This window comes from Crocodylus porosus, unplaced genomic scaffold, assembly GCF_001723895.1.
Source record: "Crocodylus porosus isolate Cpor-Errol unplaced genomic scaffold, CroPor_comp1, whole genome shotgun sequence".
Taxonomy (NCBI): Eukaryota; Metazoa; Chordata; order Crocodylia; family Crocodylidae; genus Crocodylus; species Crocodylus porosus.
Genome location: NW_017728947.1, coordinates 57,573,731 through 57,597,748, shown reverse-complemented (window position 1 = coordinate 57,597,748; position 24,018 = coordinate 57,573,731). Strand labels below are relative to the sequence as shown.

The 24,018-nt window shown below is 41.4% G+C and overlaps 1 protein-coding gene across 5 annotated transcripts in view; it reads right to left on the bottom strand.

The window, feature by feature from the left end:
* The window catches only part of FSIP1 (fibrous sheath interacting protein 1), a 169,115-nt gene that overhangs the window by 82,039 nt on the left and 63,058 nt on the right, over window positions 1–24,018 (bottom strand). For all 5 annotated transcript variants that reach the window (XM_019551366.1, XM_019551367.1, XM_019551365.1 and 2 more), the window contains one exon: window positions 7,559–7,696. In XM_019551366.1, coding sequence (XP_019406911.1) covers window positions 7,559–7,696 — 138 coding nt within the window. The remainder of the gene's footprint in view (window positions 1–7,558; window positions 7,697–24,018) is intronic.

The following is a 24,018-nucleotide window of genomic DNA, read 5'->3' as shown; positions in this document are numbered from 1 at the left end:
TACTCCAGCTGCGGCCTGACCAGTGCCGCATAGAGAGGGAGGATCACCTCCTTGGACCTGCTCGAGATGCATCTGTGGATGCATCCCAAGGTGCAGTTGGCCTTTCTTACTGCCTCTCCACACTGCCGGCCCATGTTCACCTTGGAGTCAATGATGTGTTTTTTGGGGGGATGGATAGGTGTGGAGGTGTGGGTGTGGGGTAAGGGAGCATGTTGGTGTGTGTGTGAATGTTGTAGATGTTTGCTTTTTAGAATATAATTTGGTATTTTTCTGGTTCTGAGATGGCAAAAACCCCTTGTTGAAAGAAGTACTTCTGGGGGCAAGGGAAGGGACTTCTGGAGGCAAAGGTCAGGGCTTAGGGGGAGGGGCTTCGAGTCACAATATGGTGACCAGGAAGTGGGGCACCTGTTAAGGGGCAGGGCTAATAGGTAGCCCTGGACAGCTTGGCAAAACTTGATAAGCAGCCCTCCACCTGAAATAACTGCCCACCCTTGAGCTAGACTGTTCTCAGGGATGGCAGATGACAGAACAAAAAGCAATCGTCTCAAATTGCAGCAGGTGAAGTTTAGGTTAGATTATCAGAAAAATCACTAGGAGAGTAGTAAAGGAGAGTGCAACTGGCTACCCAGAGAGGTTGTGGAATCTTCATCCTTGAAATTTTTTAAGATCCAGGTAGACAAAGCCTTGACTGGGATGATCTAGTTGGGAATGGTCCTGCTTTGAGCAGGGGGTTGGACTAGATGACCTTCTAATGTCTCTTCCAACCCTAATTTTCTATGATTCTAAGGTAGGATTTCTATGCTTTTTTTTTTTTTTTTTTACACGGTACAAGTATCCTAGAAAATTCATAAAATATCGAATATGCCATAACCATGTAATTTTGCAAATGTATGTTGCAATCTCAGTCACAAGACTGACAGAAGCTGATAGGAAGATACAGGATGTCCATCTGAAGTACCCTTATTAACTAAAACATTATGATGCTTTTTGCAAACTGCATTTAAGTTAACCTAGCCACAGATTACTCATTGATATAGGCTGTTTGTATGTTGATAAACAGTGTAAATAAATAACAGAGTCTATCCATATAAGGTTTTAAGTACATATAAACCTAACTAAAGAAAAATGTTTGGTATGCTGTTAGGGTTTGTGTGGCACAGCAGATACCAAAAAAGGCTGCTGTGTTATACTGATAAAGCCTTGAAGCGGACCCATTAACATTCCCAACAACATTTTAATGAATTAGTAGCCCGTTACATTCCAAAGTCCAATAATGTCCACTGGTGGACCACCACAAAGAACTGCAGACATGCTGCCTGGGATCGCATTTGCCTCATTACCAAGGGTCATTGAGGAAAGAAAACTATAAAAGGGTCAGTGACTGAAAAGAGATGACATAATGTGGTTTTATTTTACCAGTTCACAAGCAGACCTATTCAATTACACTGACAGTTCACAAGATTGGCTTTAGCTATTTGCCCCTATCTTACATCTAACAATAACAATCACTTACATGGCAACTCCAGTGTCCTAAACTTGAGTTCAGCTATTGTTTGGACTCTGTAAACAGACAGGGAGTTAAATATGTTGCCATGCTTCAGTGGCACACAGCTGAGCAGAGTCTTTGAACCTAGACTTTTATTTTATGACCTTTGGACATGATCCTACACTTCTAAAGTAAGTAAAACTCTTAAATCCAGCCAGCTAACTCAGTGTGTTTGTCTACACTTCAATCCAGAGATGGGATTGAAGTTCAGGTAAAAATACCTAACCTAGCTTGGGAACTCTTAATTGTCTAGCTGTACATAGCAGCATAGGCTTCAGCAGGAGCTGCACAAATCCAGTGGGTAACTCACTGTATGTCCTTCACACTGATGATGACTGTATTTGGATACACCTACAGCCACTTCCATTCCCTCTGATCAGTACTAATGCTGCCACTGAAAAAAAAAAAGAGCACTCAATTCTTCAAGAGCTCCAGAGAACAACTTCCCATGTATTAGATCCAATTCACCTTGATTTATATAAAATAAGCATTGTTTGAATTTTTTGCAGAACAGAGAAAAAAAGAAAGTTCTCATGAACTTAACAAGTAATCTATTATAAAATCCTCTGGCTTGACACTAAAATATTAAAGTGATAGTAGATTTGTATAGAGCATCTTGCTCTTCAGATATTATTATTCATTCCTTAACTACATAACATTTATAGAGTATCACTGGGTATGTAAAAATCAAAATCAGGCCACATGCTGCCCTACATGCTCTATCTAGCATGCAGGACCATGTTATCTACAGGGTTCCACATTAATCCAAAAATCTGGCAGCAGGGAAGTGGCAACTGGTCCCCTACCACCAAATTTTTGGACGTATGGGAAGCCCCTTGGGCCAGGAGACACTGCTCTGGGGATCAGATCTGGCTCATGGGCTAGTTAACAGATCATTTTTCCTCTCTGAAACAAAGTTACTTTGAGCCAAAGCAGCAAAACAAGTGAATATCTAGAACGCACATAAAAATCCATGAAAAAAAAGTTAAAATCCTTTACATTAGTGGAAAATCCAATCAGGCCAACAAAATTGCTCCATTTTAACTACTGGGAGAACTTAGCCCAAGCTGTCAAGCTAATGCTTCTACAAAGTTTAAAATATACTGTAGTTGCATGGGGAGAACAAAGAGATAAGCCTTATATGAACAGAAGAAGGGAAGAAAATATGAATGAATTGACAGTAGGCCTGTGCGAAGCAGTTAGTATTTGCTTCAGATTTGGATTCAGATTCAGTGGATTCAGGAGATTGTGATTTGATTTGGTGATTCGAATTACTGTCCTGAATCGATTTGGCCAAATCTGATTTGGAGATTCGGCTGCCACCAAATCAGCCAAATCTCTGAATTCAAACAGGCCCATCCCCCACCCATTCTCTCACCACTGTCAACGGCTGCCCCACCCAACCCCAGCCTCCTGGCTCTCAAAAAAAAAAAAAGCCCCACACTCACCAGCTGCTGCCAGGCAGGGGAGGGCAATCCCTGCTGCCTCCCACTGCCCCACGCTGCATGGGGGCCCCTGCCATGTGCCCCCAGAAGCCCCAACAGCTGCTGCTGTACCCGGTGAGTGCGGGGCTTTTTTGTTTCTTTGTTTTTTTAAAGAACCAGGAACTGGGCCAGGTGGGGTGGCCATGTGGGGGGCTAGGAGAGCAGGATGGGGGCTTGTGGCAGAGCCCCCCACACAGCGTGGGGCAGTGGGGATCACCCCCACACCTAGCAGGAGTGGGGTTTATTTTTCTTTTTTTTCTTTTTTTTTAAGAACTAGGAGCTGGGACAGGTGGGGCAGCTGGGAGAGTGGGCGGGGATCAGGGGCACTCAGGCTGGACTGGGGGAGCAGGCAGGGGTCCCCCCATCGCCCCCTCCTCCCTCCTTCAGCACCTTCACCTCCTGCCATCTACTTACTGGCATGGAGTCTGGATCCAGCTCCCTGCAGCGGAGAGTGGGGACTGCCCAAATCTCCAGAACTCTCCAAATCTTTTACAAATCAATTTGGAGTGCTTCAAATCTATTCAGACCTTTTTTATTGGTGTCCTGTTTCAATTCGGATTCAGAGATTTGACCACCGAATCAAGCCAAATCTTCTCTGAATTGAGTCAGCACCTGAAGCTTCACACATCCCTAGTTGACAGCAATGGGGTAAATTTTTTCTCTTGGTTAAGTCATTCTCTTTTGACAGGAAGACACGCTCAGTCCTCTAATACTACACATAAAATTGTATCTTGCCTTGTAGATCTTGTAATTTCTGTCTTGGGAAAACCACATCCTTATGCAAGGAAGACATTGCTAATGTGTGGAAAAGGCTCTCATCATTTGTAGCACATCCATGTAATATAGCCTCATTTGTTCTAAATAGCTCTTTCCTTTTTTCCATTTCTTGTTATTCCCTTCAAACCTCTACCTAACTTCCACTCTCTATTTATCCTCCTTGGTTATGTTCAGCCTCTCAGAGATGTCAATCTCTATCTTCTGCTATGTCTTCTTCTATGCAGAACTTCCTTCTTGAACTTATTTGCAAAGCCTTAGTCTCTCTATAAACCAGTTCTGAAAGTCATGTCTATTATACTGCCTATGGAATAGTTCCTCCTCCCTGCATTTCAGGGCAGCAGCTCCTGGCATTTAGGGTGCTCTGGGCACCAGGACTCCTAGCACTTGAAGCACTCCAGAGGTCCCAGGGCTACAGTGCAGAGAACAACTACTAGGTCCTAGGTCACTGCAAAATGCTTAACAAAAAAAGGAACACACAACAACAAAGGCAACATTTATGAATATTAAATATACTAATATGCAGTGCATCCTGCCATGTACCCCTCCCTCCCCCTGCCCTCATTTTGTTTTTCTGGGATGCCAGCACTTCGGAACCATGCAAGGTAGACATTGTGGACTTTTTGGCACTCCAGCCAAAAAACATTGCCTACCCCTACACGAGGCAGTGCCCAAGTACCAGGAACCCTAGTGGCTGAAGCACCTGGAACACAAGCAGCAGTGGCATCCCAAGGGCTAGGAGCCTCAGCATTCAGGAAGTGCAGGAGGATGGGAGGTGCAAGCAGTAGCAAGGATGCTGGAGAATGGGTGCTGGGGTTGGGGGGGCACTACATTTTGGAATCTGTTTGGGGCCCAATAATCCATATGGACCCTAGGGTGGAACAAAACAGAACCTGCAGGGAGCAGGTGTTATTATACCATGTTTGGGGACATTTTATACCACCCATATGGTCATATGGTCTATACTACACTTAAGACTCACTTAATAACCTATTAAGCTGTTACCCAGACACACATTAATGCAATTAATATGGTGTGATGAAACACAGCATAAGCCACAAAGTCATTACACAATAATTGTAAAATGTAAAAATGTAATTTTTTTTAGCTGGTTCATATCATGCCATTAAATGAAAGGATGACCAATTTGGGGCTTCCAGATGTGGGGCATGCTTTCATGGTTGGGAGCCCAAATCAGCTGAGGGGCTCCCAGCTACAGGAACTTGATACTTGCTGGTTCAGGAAAATTATGATCCCAAGCTGCATTAACAATAAGATGTGATGGGTTCCAATACTGGATCCTACAATCATGCCTCCTGCCATGTGGCATGGCAGGAACAAGACTCTGGGAATCCCATCTACCAGGGGCTAAACGCATTTCAAAGCCCCTTGAAACATTTAAAGTGTTATGTCTGTCCACCACTTTGGAGAATGCCATGATAACAATGGTTGTGACTTCCCAAAATTGCAAAGCAAAAAAACAAAGATCATTAAACTAAATTCTTAAATAAAATAGACAAGACTGTTCAGCCAGTCCCCTAAGTCCAATATGTTCCACCTAAGATGATCTGCACACCAATGGCAACAATGTATTAATTTAAAAAGTGTAATAGGCTTTTTCCTTCATAATTTCCTTTCCCCCACATCCCTTGTCCTGGCAAATATGCCCAAGCAGCATATTTCTTTTGTCTCCTTTAAGAGACACTGTATACTTGAAATTTAGCCAATTAAAATAACAAACTTCAAAGAGTTTCAGATAACACCCCTGGCAGAAAATTGAGTTTCTCCCCATTTTTAGTTTGACAATCTCATTTTCCTAACTTTTAAGCACTTTCTTTTTGCAGTGACACACATAACTACAAGGGAAAACTAATTGGCTGACTCCACACTAAATGTTGTCAAACATGCAAAGTATCAGACTGAAAACTGAGTATTTTCTCTAACATTTTCCAGCTATCATGATCTTAGGCATCACTAGCTGAGAAGGCTAGAGGAGTTCTTGCATACCTTCTTTTCCATTCAACTTGAAAGGCTTTTGTTCAAGTAATATGCTAAAAACCTCAGAGTAATCTAAAAACAATTTATAATTTCTATTAAAGTCAGGTCTCCTACATAAAGTTGTCCGTGCCAACATTTTCCCTCTCTTCAGTTTCTTGTCCGCTATTGGACAAAACTCCAAGGAATAAGCCCCCTACTGCTTGAAGCTGAAACCTGAAACATTCCAATCCAAAACTCATGTCCTATGTTCAAAGAAATAAGTACTCAACAGTCCTTCACAAGCTTCAGCAGTTTCCCTCTTTACCCCTCCCAAGATTCAGCCAATAGTCCCCACCAGGATTTGTCCCAATCGACATTCTATTTCTGTTATGCAGAAACAGAATAAGGAGGCTTCCTCCCAGTACTTTTGGATCAGGGATGTCAAACTCAACAGGCACCATCGGGGAGCCAGCCCTGTGCACCACGTGCAACATATGCCCTGAACCAGCCCCATGCACTCTGTGCTGTAGGAAGGGCTAATCCAGTGCATACTGTGTGTAGCATGTGGATCCAGTCTGAGACTCACTGGTGGCACCACAGGCTAGACGATAAAGCTCTGTGGGCTGAATCTTTGACAACCCTGTTCTAGACATTCTAGCTGGAGCCCTCTGTGAGAATCAGTACCAACACTGGCTTCTAGTCCACAGTAGAAGCATACAGTTCCAGAGCACCTTTTCCTTTTCCTCTATATCTTCCTGGACCTCCCATGCCCTACCCCTTTATGTTTCTTCTTCATAGCTTCCACTGGACCAGCTACTATCTGGTTCTTTCGGCAGAAGTCCATGCCACATCCGACCTTCAACCAGCCTTCCTAGACAGCTTCACCAGTAAGCAGCTGCTCTTCGTTAGATATCCCCCTTCCCAATCTCTCTTTCTCTCACTCTCTCTCTCTATTTCTGTCTCTCTCTCCGAGGAAACTAGCTAACAACAAGAAATCCTTGAAGAACCAGAGATTCACCTAGCATTATTATTTTAGTTACACTGCTTTCAAGTCACAACAAAAAAAATGTGTTCTTAAATTACAGTTGAGATCAGGGGAAAGTTACTACTTGAAAGACGCACATGATCCTTCAAGTTTGGGCTTGTTGTCAAACCCACCTCTATGCTTTAGGCATAAATACAGTATATTTGCTGCTTTTCAGATTAACAGCAAGATGGTCTTAAATTTCAGGTGTATTTTCCTCTATATTCTTTTTCTCCAAAATAAAGATTATTGTTAAGGAAGAGAAGTTATGCAGTTTATTCTACAACATTAGGGATTTGCAATTCACATTTTACAAACTTAACATTTCACTTGCTCTTACTGCCTTGGTTTTCAGGCACCGTACAGAGTGAGATGAACAGCTCTCAACAGTTTCAATATATATATATATTATTTGGGTTAAGCAAAATCAAATCAGACTGTGCATTCTTGGTGTACACCACATTATTCTTTTAAGACCATACATGAGGCAAAACTGAATTCTAAAACTATTCTAATGTATGCATAGTGGTTATTCTTGAAAAAGGTCCCTGCCATTGCAAGATATCTTACCTATTTGAGAAATAGTCCATCTACAGGTAACAGCAAGAGATTGGGACTCTTACAAAACAAGAAAAACTAAGTATACATGATTTTCTCTATGTATATATCATATATTCCTTCTTTTAGATTTCATTTCAGAAGTATATGAAATTATACACTCCAGCAGAGATTTCAAACTTAAGAAAGACTTACAAGATTTCCCAGCAGGTTTTTTAACTGTTGATCTATTTCTTTCAGCCGGATTTGTTGATCACGTTGTTCCTTAGTGTCTCGTAGAACCTTCTCACCTGGGGCTGCTTCCAGATTTCTATTTGCATAAGCCAGAGATTCCTGACAAAAACAGAAATGGCCAGAATTAAACTACGTTAAAGTACAAGACTTTAGAAAAAGAGCTAAGTTGACTTCTACAGAACTGGAAACATTTCTATTTAGACATTATTTGTTAATTTTACCTTTTGGCCAATGTAAATTTTGTGTTACTCATATGTTTACATACAGTATTTAATCTTTGGATAGGATCAATGCAACAAAAAATACTTGGTAACTGTTCAGATTGGAAAAGGAAAATAAGTGCTCATATTCAAAATTTCTATTCTAAAATTCTGTTAAAATACACAAAAATATTTAACAGTGATGGCAGTATTTTTCAAAATTGCTCAACACTGAGTTAACTGCCACTGACTTAAGGAGGAAAAGAATTAAGTCACTTTTGAAAACTCATACCTGTGACAATTCTGTCACCCACAAAACTTGTGGACTTCCTTTGCACAATGGACCACATGGGGATGTAAATGGCAAAACCCTACTCAATCCCAGACCCACAATAAGGCACATGCAGCTAAACTGCAATCACTATATATTACTGGCCAGAGCTCTACAATTTTAAAATATTCAGTAGCTAAGAACCAGATTTGGATGGTCTTATTCACAATGAGGATTATCTTGCTGCCTGAGTGAGCTTACTGAAATCATTCAAGGAGCATAGTACTACCCAATGCAACTATGAATAGTGTAGAACTTAACCCACTTGGAATGCTAAATGTTGGCAAACCTGCAAAGTGGCATATGAATGACATAATAAGAGCTTGGCTTTGGTAACCAAGGAGCCAGTGCAAGAATCCAAGTCATAGAGTAGTCCAAGAAATAGCAGAGAATAAAACTTGCCAAAGTCTAATTACCTTTAACCCAAAAAGCATGCCCAACCATTTAAATAAAATCCCAGTTTAATCAATCACTCTTATTTTCAGAAGCAACTGAAGCATTCCTGATTGACATACACTCTTAAGCAAGGAAACCAAGTAGTGTATCTCACTGGAAGGAAAGAGTTTTCTAGATTTCTACAAAAATTCTCAGCTTCACTTTTCAAAGTTGTGACAATTTAAAAACAAATATTTTTCTAACCATTATGTATATGACAGGTAAGTAAGCTCTGGGCTTTAAACCATAATACTTTGTATAACATGTACAAATTTCTCAATTGACTAAGTGCAGAAAGCCTCAGAGTAATAGCTCAAAAGAGGCTTATTGGGGTAGCACAGTTAAAGACACATCAGTTTATGCAGCCAATGGCACACATGAGAGCCACAAGCTACAAAAACTGGTGTGCCTCCCACCATGCAATATTACATCTAGCCACTTTTGACTTCCCAGCCCACCCTCCAACTCAAGCCAGGTATAGCAGCCCAGCAACTGCTGCTGCTGCTCCCTTCCCTCCTCCTCCACTGACAGCCCCACCCCTGCATGAAAAATTAACCCTCGAGGTAAGACAAGTTCCCTATGGTGTGCTCCGAAGCAGAGCACCTTAAAATGTTACCTGATAGATCAGGATTAATTTTTTTGCATGACCGGTCATTTTAGAAACACTTTGTAGTCATGCACATGTGTTTGATCATAGCTATCTTTCAGGAGCCAGATTGTGCAAAAAATGTCACTTCTGTCTGCACCCAAAGTTAAGTACATAAGAACTTTTAACTTCTTTTTTTACTCACATTTAAGATGCAGACCATTTAGCATTTGTTTTAAAAAGTACACCTTACATTCAAACGGATATGGTATATATACACACTATATAGGAATTCTGTATTAAGACAGAGTTTGATATCAATATAGAGCTCAAATATAAGATTTTAGCACAGCATTTATTGGTAACTAATTAGAGCTTTCTTCTCCAGAGATTGAAATATAAGCAAAAGAGTCAATTAAAGTGAAAAAGAAAAGCCTGAGGCAGTTTATTTAATTTGTTTTACAAGTTATAGCTCCTTTTGCATTTAAAACACAATTTTAAAACTAGCTTCTTGAGCAGAACATTTCCCGTCTCTTCAATTTCTTGTCCACTTTTATGTAATGGTCACCTCTGAGCTTTGACAGAACCCAAGGGAAGAAGCCCTCCCCCAACTTGAAGGGGAAACATTCCAATCTGAAACTCATGGCAGAATCTGTTCTGTGGTTATCATTCAAGTTTATATTTATAATAAAACTAACCAACTGCCCATCAAGAATGACAAGTAGGGGGGCGGGGAGGGGGCTGGGATGGAGTGCTGCTATACCGCCCCCTGGATGGGAGGGAGTGCCGCCACGCCCCATGCTACCGTCCACAGGTGGGGGAAAGCCAGTCCAACCTGGCAGGGGGGGAGCAGCAGGCCCAGACTGACCCAGCAGCAGCACAGGGATGGGAGGAGCAGGCTCAGGGATGACACGGGAGAGCGGGGGTGGGGAAGGAGTGGGCTCAGGCTTGATGGGGGAACAAATCTCACTCCTCCCCTCCCCCCACAGCTGCTGTGTTGAGCTGGTCCCGCCCACACTGCTGCTGCAAACCAGCTTTTCCCCCAGCTATGGCTCGCTCCCCCACATTGTGCCCAGGCCCAGTCCTTCCCTGCCCCCACTGTCACAACTGACACTACGGTGCAACTGCTCCCCCCCCGCATTGGGCCCACTTGGGGACAAGAGGAGTGGGCTTGGGACTGATGCGGGGGAGGGGAGTGGAGGAGAAGTGGACCCAGGCTCAAGGGGGGAAGGAGGCGGCCTGTTCCTTCCCTCCCCCAGCCGCTGCCATATTGGGCTAGGCCTGCTGTTCCACCTGCCATTGCAAGCAGGTTTTTCCCTCACTTGGGCCCACTCTTGCTCCCCGCCCACGTTACCTGCAGGGAGCAAGGTGGGGGAGGGGGCAAGGCCAGCCCTGATGGCCTCGCTCCCCCCTTCCATCCACTCTGTTGCCACTACCTCCAGGGAGCAGGGTGGGGGGAGCAAAACCAGGTGACCTTGCCCCCCCCATTCCCTCCACTGCATCCCCGCCATCATGGCGGCGGGCTGCCTTCTGTCAGAATGCTTCTTCGCACTCTGATTGGCTGTTTGTCAGCCAATCAGACTGCAAATAAAGTCTAACAAACAGATAGACAGACAGACTTAGGCTTTTATAATATTAGAATGATGGTTATAATAATAAAGCTATGGTTATAATGTGTTTAGAAAAATAAGTGTACATTACAAATATATATGTATATATGAGAACATATAATTAGTGTTAATGAGACATCACTAAATGATGAACTGTCTTTTCCATTATTTTTCCTATGGTATTTCATTTGGAATTTCTTGGCACAGGGCTAGCAGGTGGATATTTTCACATGAACTTAGATGTCAATAAAGAATTCAGATGGACTTTAACAAAGAACTCAAAGTGCATATAATACTATTGGAAAAGGTTTTCTCTAATTACCAGGGCAACTTTTAAAAGGTAATGCTGACAGAAACCACTTAAACCAAAAATTATTGTCTTCAAATTCCTTTTTCTCCCCCTTTATGTTTTCCTGAACAGAGCAGGTTGCTGAGGGGCAGTAAGGAGGGAATTACTATCATTGACCCTGGGTCCAACATACACTGTGCTTTACTTTTTTCACATAAATAGTTCTATTGACTTGAGAGGAAATACTCACATAAGTACTTGCGAGAGAATGCCCATGGAAAGACACTGCATCCTAAGTTATATTTCATTTTGCCACTTTATCCTTCTCCAAACCACTCTTTAAACATTCTCCTCTGCTCTAATGCCTAACAACTCCTGCCAGCTGACAATGCTTAGGCAAATACTGAACACTGAATTAAAATTACTGTCTACCAGATGCTTGTTTCAGATTTTTCTTATGAGTTCTACCTTTTCCATTCCAAATGTTTCCTCTTGTCATATACCAAAGAGTTAAATGGAAATAAAGTACAAATTTTCTATTTAACTTTAGCAAAACGATTAGCAAAATGTAGTCCATATTTCCAAGCAGGGTTCTAACAACTATCACAAACGTAATCTATAATAACAAAAACAAGCAGCGCATTTTGTTTGGAAAGTGTGCCCTCCTGGGAATTTTTTGACCTCTGAACCCAGCCAAATAAAACTCTCCACATTTCTAGGAGGTAAGCAAAAAGACATGCAATGACTAATGCATACTTTACCCTTTATTCGGAGAAAAAGAACAAACAAACAAGTCATTCAGCTGATTTAACTGCATACGAGTAAGTCTCCTCCACTACTGACATTTTTACTGAGTTTTAGTCTGAAACAAAAGGTTTATAGAGTTGGCTTTTGAAAATAACTGATAATTAAAGAGTGACAAATCAAGTGCTACATTAGGTTAAAAGTCTATTAAAATAATCTACCATTCCAAAATGTTTGTAGAACTAAAATATATGTCATGAATAAAAAGCAAAAAGAAGTCTCCAGTTAAGGCAATTTTAGTGCCCATGCCATAAGCCTACATGTAATAAACTCTGAGGAATTGTGCATTGCAGCAGAACCACCCAGCTGCACACACATTTGATACACAATGAATCAAATTCTGGACACAAAACCTTAAATCAAAATTTAACATTTTCTGTAAAGATATTTGTAAGGTAAATGTATCAAATATGATTTAATGGAAAAAGCTTTAGGTAAGATCTGAGGCTTTGCTTTTGAATGCGATTCAAACAAATTTGGATGAAGCTGGAGACACCTACACACTCCTAACTACACTTATGCATTCTAGTCAACTTCCTTACCAAGTCCTCTTACTTTACATCTGTGTCTGTTTATCCCAGCTTAGCCTCACCTACATGTTGTTTATCTCTATTAAGGTCCATATAACAGCAGTATAACAAATGCTTGTAACATTCATTGTTTTTCATAAAGCCCCAGATTCTGGTATAAGCTTATTAAACAAGGTTTTTTTAATCTTCATTTTAAGTAAGCTTGTTTCCAGAGCTGTAGACAGAAGTTAGAAAATGTTAAATGTATATGCTCAAATCCAAGAATTCAAAGAGAAAGGACATCAAATTTATTTAAATGACTTTAAAGTCAAATCTCATGGATTTTTGGGACCCAATTCCCGACTTTTTTTTCCAGTGCTTGGAATTAAAAATAATGTTCTAAGTAATAACGAATTCTATTATCCTCCCATCACCACCACCTCCACCACCCTTCCCCCCGCCCCCAGTACAATTCCTCTTCCCTCAGGGCATTTGGTGCACTGGATGATATCTATAACATTTCTGGAGGTGCAGCGATAAGTTCCAGGAATGGCGATGATTCTGTTGTGGGATGTAGTTATAGTGGGGGTGGTGGAGATATGTTGGCAGGTTTTGCATTCCTTGTCCTGGCATAGTCTAGATCCATTTGTCGATGTCGTTTGGGTCATAGGGAACCTACCCAGCTCCTCAAAGGGAACCTACCCAGCACCTTCCATAGATGAGGCTATGAACTTCACTTCCTAAATCTACTGGATACAAAAAATCATGGATTCAATACAGACATTGGTTTTATGACACATTACAACCTGCCTGATATCTGATTCACCAGGTACCTGCATGACAGTCTCTTTTCTACCTTGTACTCTATTACTGCACTGCCTCTCTTTAGTCTTTTTTCCCCCTGCTCTCTTCTCCCTCCCCCTTCCCCTTCCCCTTCCCTCCCTCTCCCTCTGCTTCACCTTTTGTCTTTTTAATTCTACCTATTTACATTTTCACTGACATCCTGCCACCCTCTTAGCTTCTTTCATTTCTGGGAATCTCAGAACATCAGAGACTCCCCATGCCTGACGAAGGGTGACTGCGCTCAAAAGCTTGCCAAATTTTTTTTCCAAATACTTAGTTGGTCTAACAAAAGATATCACATCTACTCAAAGAACCTTGCCTGCCTATGTCCTTAGACTGACACAGCGACAACCAAAAACCCTGAAAATTAAGTGCATTTTCTGAAGTTTATCTATGTTGTGCCTGGTTCATATGATCAGAGACACAATGAGAAATGTCTTGCATTCAGAAGCTTGTCTAACTTCATCCCAACTACAGAGTTGGTCCAAAAAAATATATATTATCTTAATAAATCCTGCACACACACAATTTCTGGACTATCATGGTTACAACATCACTCTTACACTATCTAAAAATTACAATATTTTAACCTCTGCTGATTCAAAAAACATTGAGAGAAGGCTGAAGCATGGCTGAGTGGTTATTTAAAAGATTTCTACCTTGCTTTCTAAGGAATTTAATATAAAACTTAAATAACTGGGTTGAAAAAAGAGATTCCATAAAAATTCCTTTAACATTAGCCATTCAACATTTGATGCCTAACAGTCCATATCCTAAAAATTAGTTTATTCAAAGAAGTTTTCAGCAGAAGTATATTTGCATCCTCATTTTCAATATGGCTATGTTTTAAATACTACTCTATGCTTATAACTTTTCACTCAAAGATCTCAAATATGTTTACAATTACTTCTCTGTAAGCTGGATAAATATTACATCCCCATTTATAGATTAACAAAATAGGGTCCATGCAGGCTAAACAACATGTAGTCAGTAGCAGAAACATTAACAAAATCCATAGCTTCTACCATACTGTTCTGTGCCCAATTTACTACAGTACATTTATACGAGTTCTCAGAGTTTACTTTTGTTTTGCACTGAAAAGGACCTGAGAGCCATTTTTTGGAGATAGTGCAAATACCATGCTCCAAAACGCAGAAGATAGAAAGATCATCTTTACTGGACAGAAGACACTAGCAAAATGAATATGTAATACAATATGCATATACATGGTTAAAAGTATATAAGTATGTGTATGTATTTTATACATATTTATAAAATGCCAGCACTCTTTCCTGCCTAGGCAGGGGGTCAGACTCGATGATCTGTTGAGGTCTCTTCTGACCCTAGCATCTATGAATCTATAAATCTATTTATTATTATAAATGTATTTATAATAAATTTCATATGTAGATATAGAATCACATATTCCTTATGCTAGTTTCCTCCGCCTCATAAACAAAAGGGGGAAAAATCCAAAATAAGACAGGCATCTACTATAAGATGGCTAGGATAGGCAACACTAAAAAGGAAACTTTTTATTTTGTTAATGCTGGATGTCCTCATTTACTCTTATACCTTCATTCAGATTTTGCTCTTCAAAGTAAATGAATATTTTACAAATGTGAATCATCAAAAAATGATGCTGCGACTTCCCAAATGTTAACAGGAAACTAAAGAGCTGTATAAATTACTAAAATACAATATAAGTTTAAGTCAAAGCTGCATATTTAGGACATATTTCTTTATTATCCACAAAATGCTGTATATTGTAAGGCTAATAGTCACCGGACTTAAAAGCTACATGCCTTAATTAGCAGCAGAGTAGGCATTCCAGGTGACTTATGATTCCTACTCAAGCAGCTTTTCTTCTACTGAAGACCCACAGCTTGGGTTCTTCCTGTTGATGTTAACCAAGCCCATAAACTTGAGTAAAAATGACATGGAAAGAGAACTCGTGCTGGCCTTCTTGTATTGATGAATGCTTACACACACGAGCAGTCACAGTACCCTCAGCAGAACTACTCGAGTAAGGACTTGGCAATGTAGATATAAGCTGCACCTTCTAACCTCCCTCTTTCAAGTGCTCTATTAGACTATATTACTCATTCCTCTAAATCAGTGTTCTCTGCCTTTTCAGATGCAAGGCACCCCTCATTAGACTCAATGTACCCCTCAGAAAATCCCAGCTCTTAATTTTCACTGTTTTTTAACTTCCTGAAGAATAATAGAGCAGAATAATTCTTCTGCTACAAAGATCTCAGAAAGACTACTACAAGTCTCAATATTTTTAGCACTACAAGTTCTTATTTGAAATCTCTGGGTCTATCTTATGACTCATGTTTGTACACCTACCAGTGACAACACTGTACAGCACCCTTTAGCACCCTTGAGAGAATTTCAGGGCACTCCAGTGTACTGGGGCACTCTGGCTGAGAATCACTGCTTTAAAGTGTGAAAACCTGTATCATGAAATCTGTTTTCATAAAAAAATACTTAGCAATGTTTAGGTTCAAGGGCAGAAGGGGCTTACTGCCACTTGCTAGCTTGTTAAAGTCCAAGTGGTTTACAACCCATTTACCGTATTTTTCGGACCATAAGACGCACTTTTTTCCCCCCAAAAGTGGGGGGAAAACGAGGGTGCGTCTTATGGTCCGAAGGTGTGTGTCCCAGGGAGACGGGGCGGAGCTTGCCCGCGGAGGCGGCAGAGCCCGAGCGGGACATCCGCCGCTTGTTTACACCGGAAGCTGGCGCCCGTACCGGTGGCCGGGAGCCAGCAATAAAAATGGCCGGCCAGAACAGACGGGGCAGGAGTCCGAAGGAGGGACTCGCTGCCGCGGAGACTGAGGCTCCAGGAGGGGTGCGTCTTATGGTCAGGTGCATCTTATGGTCCGAAAAATACGGTAATTTGCAGCAGAGAAACAGAGTTTGTTGAGCTTTTAACTATTTTACTACACTGAAAAGAAGGCAAAGCCAATGGAAACAATTAAAAAGGCTGGTGGTGGAGGGCAAGAGACAGGTGCAATGTAGTCAAATGAAGAGAAAAGGAGTAATGTTTTGAACGATGTTTTCAGTGCTTTCATCATTTCCTTCACAATGTTTTGAGTAAATACAGAAGTACAAGGTGGAAACAAGAGAAAACAATGCAAAATAGGCTGAATTGGGAATGAATAAAGCCCTAGAGAGGGGTTTAGCTTTAGAGATTAAACAGAAAGTATAGATTTTAGAATAGCTGTGCAGGAGAAACTAAATATTTGACAAAAGCCTATATATAAAAGTTGGTTGATCATACATCCCATTTTCACTGGGACAATCCCTTTTTAAACATCTATCCTAGGCATCCCACTAATTTGTTGAAGTGAATGTTTTTATCCTGTTTTCAGAAACCTCCACAACCGAATGCAGTGGTGGCAGTCTCCACTGATAGACATGATACAAAGTAGACAGTCTTCCAGCATCCCACAGCGCTTAGCTGAGTGTTCTAGAGAGCATGGGGTGGGGAGCAGAGGCCAGAGACAGGAGCCCAGAGACAGTGGAGCATGCCCAAGAGCAGGGCAGAAAAAGTGTGTGCAGGATACCAAGGACCTTTGAAAATGAAGCACTTAGGTAACCCCCCTGCCAAAAATAACATTTTTCAGGCTATCCCATTTTAAAACTTGGGAAATAGGGTTACCCTATATAAAAGGAAAGGGAGGGAGGGAGAGAGGGAGAGAGAACTACCACCAAACAATAATAAGTTTGAATAACAGGGAAGAAGAGAAAAATTCATCTGAAAAAAAATATTTACCAAATTGTTCACTCCTTATTCAAGCAAGACTCCAATTTAAGACAGACTTGGTGAAATGTGTTTGTGCTCTTTAATTTTCTTGCAACACAAAGAGACTTCAATAACTAATTCAACTGATCTATTAATAACTGTCCTCTAACCTATACCCATTCCTCATAATATAGCCACCAGTCCATCCAATCTGTTATGATCCTGTAGGGGCTAGAAATACAAACTGACAAAAGATTCCTTAATCAGTTTGAGGGCAAAATTCTTTCCCAATAATTTAGGCACCTAACTATAATTGATTTTAACTTACCTGAATCCCTGAAAAACTGTTAATACTAAAAGTTGGGTGGGTCCTCTGCCTCTTCCTTTTCATTGCTTCTTTGCAACTCAGTTTTAAAGCTAAGGTGAATGGGTCTTCAGAACTTAAGCAGGATCCACAGGATTCTACTTGCATGCCTTAGAGATAGAATAGTGCTCTTTTGAAAAATTACTTGGAAAATACATTGAAAAATCAATGTATTTATTGTAGCTTATTACTGTGACAATTTTTCTAACAAAGATAAATGGAGAGCCAAGAGTTTAGTTTGACTGAGTTACACCAAAAGTACTGAACCCTTTCCTTGATTACCAATCCTTATGTTTTATTCTTGGGTGATTTTCTAATTCTTCAGGCTACAGTCTCTACACTGAATTTTTCATCCTCTGTCCTAACCTGACAGTTAAACCCATTCTCACTTTCCTCATATTCCACTCCTTCCAAGAAGTAGAACTGAATTTGGGAAAAGACAAGTGCTAATTAGCTGCTTTGGTGCATCTTTGGTCAATAAAAATCAGAGTACTTAGTCTCACCCACGTACCCACCCACTAGGTGTACTGCATTTTATTTTCCTTTTGCCTACTCCCATCCCTGTTTCAATCTTGATCAATTTTTTAAAAGTCTTTAAAGAATACGAATTAAGTCAAATTAAGAGAAAGGCACTCCCAAAAATAATTAAGCTGGCATAAGAATAAAGAAATGCTTCAGAGTGAAATAAAGTGATGAGAAACATTTCCAAGTAAAAAGACTGTTAGTCATGAAAAGGCATCCTGGATCCAGCTGGACACACTGCAAAAGAGATGAATAAAGTATGCTTATCTGTGACAGCCAAACTGTGTTACTATAAGCTAATTTAAAGCAGTTGTCAAAGATTTCAGAAACAGTCACAGCATAAGTCATATATTCTGCAAATATAACTAGAAGTGTCTGGAAGCAGATCTCTCTACAAACCAGTGGTAATTTAACAAGCATTGTTCCAAATCCACAAGGGGAAATTGGGGGGGAGAAGCAGGGGGGTTGGATTTACTTTGAAAGTACTATCAAATACAGTTCTCAGAAGGAAAGAACACTTAGACTTATTGAATATAACTTGAGGCTATGGGCCAGATACAAATCTCTCACATAAGCTCCTCTACTTAGACATTGCAACACCCAAAAATGAATGTCTTATGCCAGGAGAGTGAGCCTAAATCAACAGGGTTAGTGTGTAAAATCCCCATGCAGTCAACAGAGAAATTTACATGACTCCAGAACACTATGTAGGAACCAAGGGGAAGCAGCTACCATATTTACTAGGCCTGTGCGAAGCAGCTAGTATTCACTTTGGATTCGGATTTGGCCGATTCGGGGGACAGTGATTTGATTTGGTGATTTGAATCACTGTCCTAAATCAATTCGGTCAAATCTGATTTGGAAATTCAGCCACTGCCAAATCAGCTAACTCTCCAAATCAAACAGGCCCCATCTCCCGCCTGCTCTCCCAGCCCCATCAATGGCTGCCCCACTTGGCCCCAGCATCCTGGCACTTAAAAACAAAAAACAAAAAAAAGCCCCACACTCACCGGCTCTTGCCAGGCAGAGGGGGGAATCCCCGCTGCCCTCCAATGCCCCACACTGCACGTGGGGGTGCTTTGCCATGAGCCCTCTTTCTCCACCCGCTCTCCCAGATCCATCAATGGCTGCCCTGCCTGGTCCTAGTTGACCAGCACCTAAAAAAAAAAAAAAAAAAAAAAAAATGCTATACACTCACTGGCAACTTCCAGGTGGGAGGGGCAATCCCAGCTGCCCCCCACTGCCCTGTGCTGCATGGTGGGGGCTCTGCCATGAGCCCCTAGAAACCCCAACAGCTGCTGCAACATCTGGTGAGTGTGGGGCTTTTCTTTTTTTTTAAAACGCTGGGGCTGGGCAGAGCAGCCCTGGCTGGGAGAGCAGGCAGGAGATGGGGATTCGTGGCAGAGGCCCCCCATGCAGCGCAGGGTTGTGGGGGGCAGCAGAGATCACCCTGCTGCCTGGAAGAAGCCTGAGATTGCAGGGTTTTGTTGTTTTCTTTGAAGCGCTGGGATACTGGGGTTGGGCGGGGCAGCCATTGATGGGGCTGGAAGAATGGGCAGGGGTTGGGGTCTGGTAGGGGTCCCCCCATGATCCCCTCCTCCTCCTGCCCCCACCCCACCCCCTACTTACCAGCACAGAGTACAGGTCCAGCTGCAGGGATTGCCTGAACTGCCAAATCTCTTCTGAATCTTTTTCCGAACAGATTCAGAGGCTTCAGATTGATTCAGAACTTTTTACTGGTCTCCCAATTTGATCCCGATTCAGAGATTCAGCCGCTGAATCAGGCTGAATCTCCCCTGAATCGAATCAGCACCTGAAGCTTCGTGCAGCCCTAGTATTTAACCTAATCCAAGACAACTTAGAATCCAAGACAACCCTTCTATAATTGGATTCTATATATAGAAAATCTATACATGTTATAATTTTCCATGTACAAATTCTAACTATTGGAGGGTCATCTTAAATTCATCACCTCTCTCTGCTACAGTAAACAGCAACAGGAAAAACAGCAGCAGCCTAGGAAGCAGATGGTGGCAGGGTGGGGGGGAGGTAGGCAGCCTGACCTCTACCCCTTGCCCTGCCATTACTTGTTCCCCCTGTGCCTACCTTCCATACCTGTGCCCCCTCCATGACAGTGCAGCTGCTGCCACTGGCACTGTGTGGCCAAGCTGAGTTGACCCAGGCTGAGACAGAGCTACTCTGTTCTACATGTCTCCAGATGCAATGGGACTGGACTCACATTGGACAGTAGCACTGGGGGATGGGATGAGTACTGCTTGGGCTCAGGACCAGCATTAGAGCCACAGCAGCTTCCTCCCCCCCAGTTATGAGAACAATTTGGATTTAAATTTCTTAAATGACTTCCACTATTTTAAAGCAAAAACAGATGATTTAGAAACTGCAGCTATATATTCCTTCCATATTCATATCATTCCATATATCATTTATACAGTATTCCATTTGTTCTGGTACAATGGGTGAAATTCAGGTCCCACTGAAGTCAATGGAGGTTTTAAACACCGATTTCAATGAAGATAGGCCTTCATACCCTTTGTCTAGATCTTCTCCAGTAGGAATTGCATCCACATTAGAATTTAGACTTGTGTGCTGTGCAGAATTAAATCACATCAGGAATGGTTATTTCAGGCTAACATATACTGTTTATAAACTTATTGCTCTGCAAAAAAACCCAAAAAACAATCAATTAAAAGCTTCCTTGCTCACCAAATGGCTTGTGGAAACTTGGGAAACTGGTAACAAAATCCAAGGTAATTCAATGGAAATTCTGTCAGTGACAGCAGAGCTAAGTTTTTACCACAAGTCTCTAATATAGTAGATCCAAGTCCCATCTGCTTAACTACATGGACTCTTAATAAGAATCGGAAAAATTTAGGTTCTTCAGCTTCTGGGTTCTAAAAATGAGCATGTTCCTACATGCTTAACTCTCCACTTCAGTTTCCTATATCTTGTCTGGTCTACAGAGGATAAGAGCTTACTACTGGTGCCAAATGGAGTTAATAGCTGCCTTATCCACAGTGCACTGGATAAAGCAGGATATCCAAGGGGAAAAAAAAATCATAGAAATATAAGACTGGAATAGATGTTTAGAGTTCATAGATGTTTAGCATTCGTCTTGTTAAACCATGCACTCTGAGCCAGCATACTTGTCCCTAGAATATCCCCAACAGATGTTAATATAACCTGTTCTTAAAAAAAAAAAACTTCCAAAAGCAAATGCCACTGCTTGTCTAGGCAAGTGCCAGTGCTAAACCAGCCTGATAATTATAATATTTTCCCTAAAATCTACCCTAAGGTATTTTTCTTACTGCAATTTAAGAAAAAAACATTCTTTTCCTGGCCCTAGGGGACCTGAAGAACTACTAATCACAATCCCTTTTACAGGCAAACTTTTACATAGTGGAAGTTCTGTTATGCCCCCTCCATCTCTCTCAAGCCTTTTCTTTTCTAGACTAAACAAACTGAATTCCTTCAGTTTTTCTTCCGAGGTCATGTTATCTAATACGTACATCATTTTTGTGGCTGACCTCTGGACTCTCTCCAATCTGTCTACTTCTTTCATGTAGAGTACTGTGTCCATTTTTGGATACTATTTCAGTTGAGACTTCACCAGATCTGAGTAGAGCAGAAAAATTACCTGCCCAGACTTGCACATAAAAAAATCCTGTCACTACATACAAGAATATTTGCACTTTTTTCAATGGCATGACACTGTTGACTCATATTTAATTTATAGTCTGCTATAATTCCCTGATCCTTTTTTGAAGTATTGCTGCCTATCTAATTAATTCCCATCTTTAACTGTACTTATGACGTCTCCTTCCTTAGTGTAGAAATTTGCACTTTTCTTCACTGATTTCAGAACATTTGTATAATTTATCAAGATAATTTTGAATTCCAATCCTGTCCTCCACAGTGCTTCCAGTCTCTCCCAATTTGGTTTGGCAGATTTTAAAAGTGTACTATATATTCAATCACACAAGTCACTAGCAAATATACTAACAACTAATGAACCCAAAACAGATTGTTTCGGGGTCACACAGGGGTAGGTGCAGCAAAAAAAGGGAGAGAGACCTGAAAAATGAGTAGACAAACTGGAAACTGCTGAGGAGACTGGCCAGTAAAAGGTAAATTTTAATGGAGTATTCCAATGAGGTGATAGGTATGTGTGGTGAACTGGTGAAAGCTGCATAAAAGCAGCACTAAAGAATGAATGAAGTATCTGTGATAAAATTAACCCTCACCCATTCTCATGAAACTGTAACTGTTGTTCTCATGGAGTAACTTGTTGCCCTGCAATTCAACGTTGTTGGCATCATGGGGTAGCTTGTTACCCCACCCACATGAACAAAATGGAACCAGTGGCAACAGTATAAATATACCAAAAACTATTTATTAAACATACAGATTGTTTGAAAGAGTATTTATGATGACTTGTACCCCAAATATTATTTAACTAGAACTATGAACAAAATTTAAACTTTTTTTAGAGTTTGAAAGCACAAATGAAAAATTTGCTAAGTCTGCAGTTTGTACTCTCTTCAAACTAACAAGTACTTCCAAAAACATTTCCTAACTGTTTTAACTAAATATTGCATTCCTCACGAAGCCACAGTAGTATACTGTGGTGCACACAAGCAAATCACTTACAATCCTTGCATTATTTCCAGGCTTTGCACTCATCTTTCCTTGGACAAAAAACACAATATCCACTCATGCTTGCAGAAGGTTCTACTGGGGTGCATTGTGGCAATTTGTAATTTACAGCAGTCATACCAGACTTGATGGGACTTAGACAGATTATGTCTATCCATTGTTCTTCGTTTTATTTGTCTGTCAATCAACTGTTCTCCAAGCTCCTGCAAAAAAAAATACTGTCTTCTTAAATGTGATCTTTGCTTCCAGTTTGCATTGTGGCCTAGCCAAATGATAAGGCTGGCAATGGCAGCCACATCCAGCATACTGAAAAATAGTGTTATTGGTCACCTATTGATTTTCCATCTGCAGGTGGTCATACGGACTTAAGTGGCCAAGGTTAACCGCCCCAACCTTGTTTTTATTGTAGTCATGGATGATGTCCAGCTTTCTTTGCTCTCCACCCACTGACATGTCATAGTGCATGCTCAACAGCAACATCACAACTTTGGACTTCTTTGGAACATAGAAAATTAGGGATAGTTCCCTCCCCATCAAAAGCAAAAATAGATTAAAAGTTTTCCCTTCTTTGATTTGCTTGCATTTCGTTTGGGACATTGGCCTTGTTTTTCCAAATTGTACCTGCATAGGTCAAGTCCTGCTGTAGCAGTCTTTCTGCCAGGTCAGTACTTGTGAAGAAATTGTCACCCACAATATTCCTTCCTGTCACGTACACCAGGGATGAACCCATTTTTTAACAACCCAGGTACCAAAATTACCTTGGCATGGAGCTTTTGGTTGCTTGCCCAGGTAGATGTCTCCAGACAAGGGGAATAGTTTCATAGTTTCATAGTTTCTAGGGTCCAAAGGGACCTGAGTAGATCATCTAGTCTGACCCCCTGCCATGGCAGGAAAGAGTACTGGGGTCAAACAACCCCAGCAAGGTGTACATCTAGCCTCCTCTTAAAGACCCCCAGGGTAGGAGCCAGCACCACTTCTCTTCGAAGTTGGTTCCAGATCCTAGCCGCCCTGACCGTGAAGTAGCGCCTCCTGATATCTAGCCTAAATCTACCGTATGCCAGCTTGTGACCGTTATTCCTGGTCACTCCTGATAGTGCACAGGCGAACAGGGACTTCCCCAGTACCTGATGATCCCCCCTGACTAGTTTATTAACAGGCCACTAGATCCCCCCTCAGCCTTCTTTTGGAGGCTGAACAGGTTCAGGTCCCGTAGCCTCTCCTCATAAGGCCTGCCCTGCTGCCCCCTGATCATACGAGTGGCCTTCCTCTGGACCCTCTCCATGTTGTTCACACCCCTCTTGAAGTGCAGCACCCAGAACTGGATGCAGTACTCCAACTGCGGCCTGACCAGTGCTGCGTAGAGGGGGAGGATCACCTCCTTGGATCTGCTTGAGATGCATCTGTGGATGCATGACAAGGTACAGTTGGCCTTCCTGACTGCATCCCCACACTGTTGGCCCATGTTCATCTTGGCGTCAATGATGACTTCGAGATCCTTTT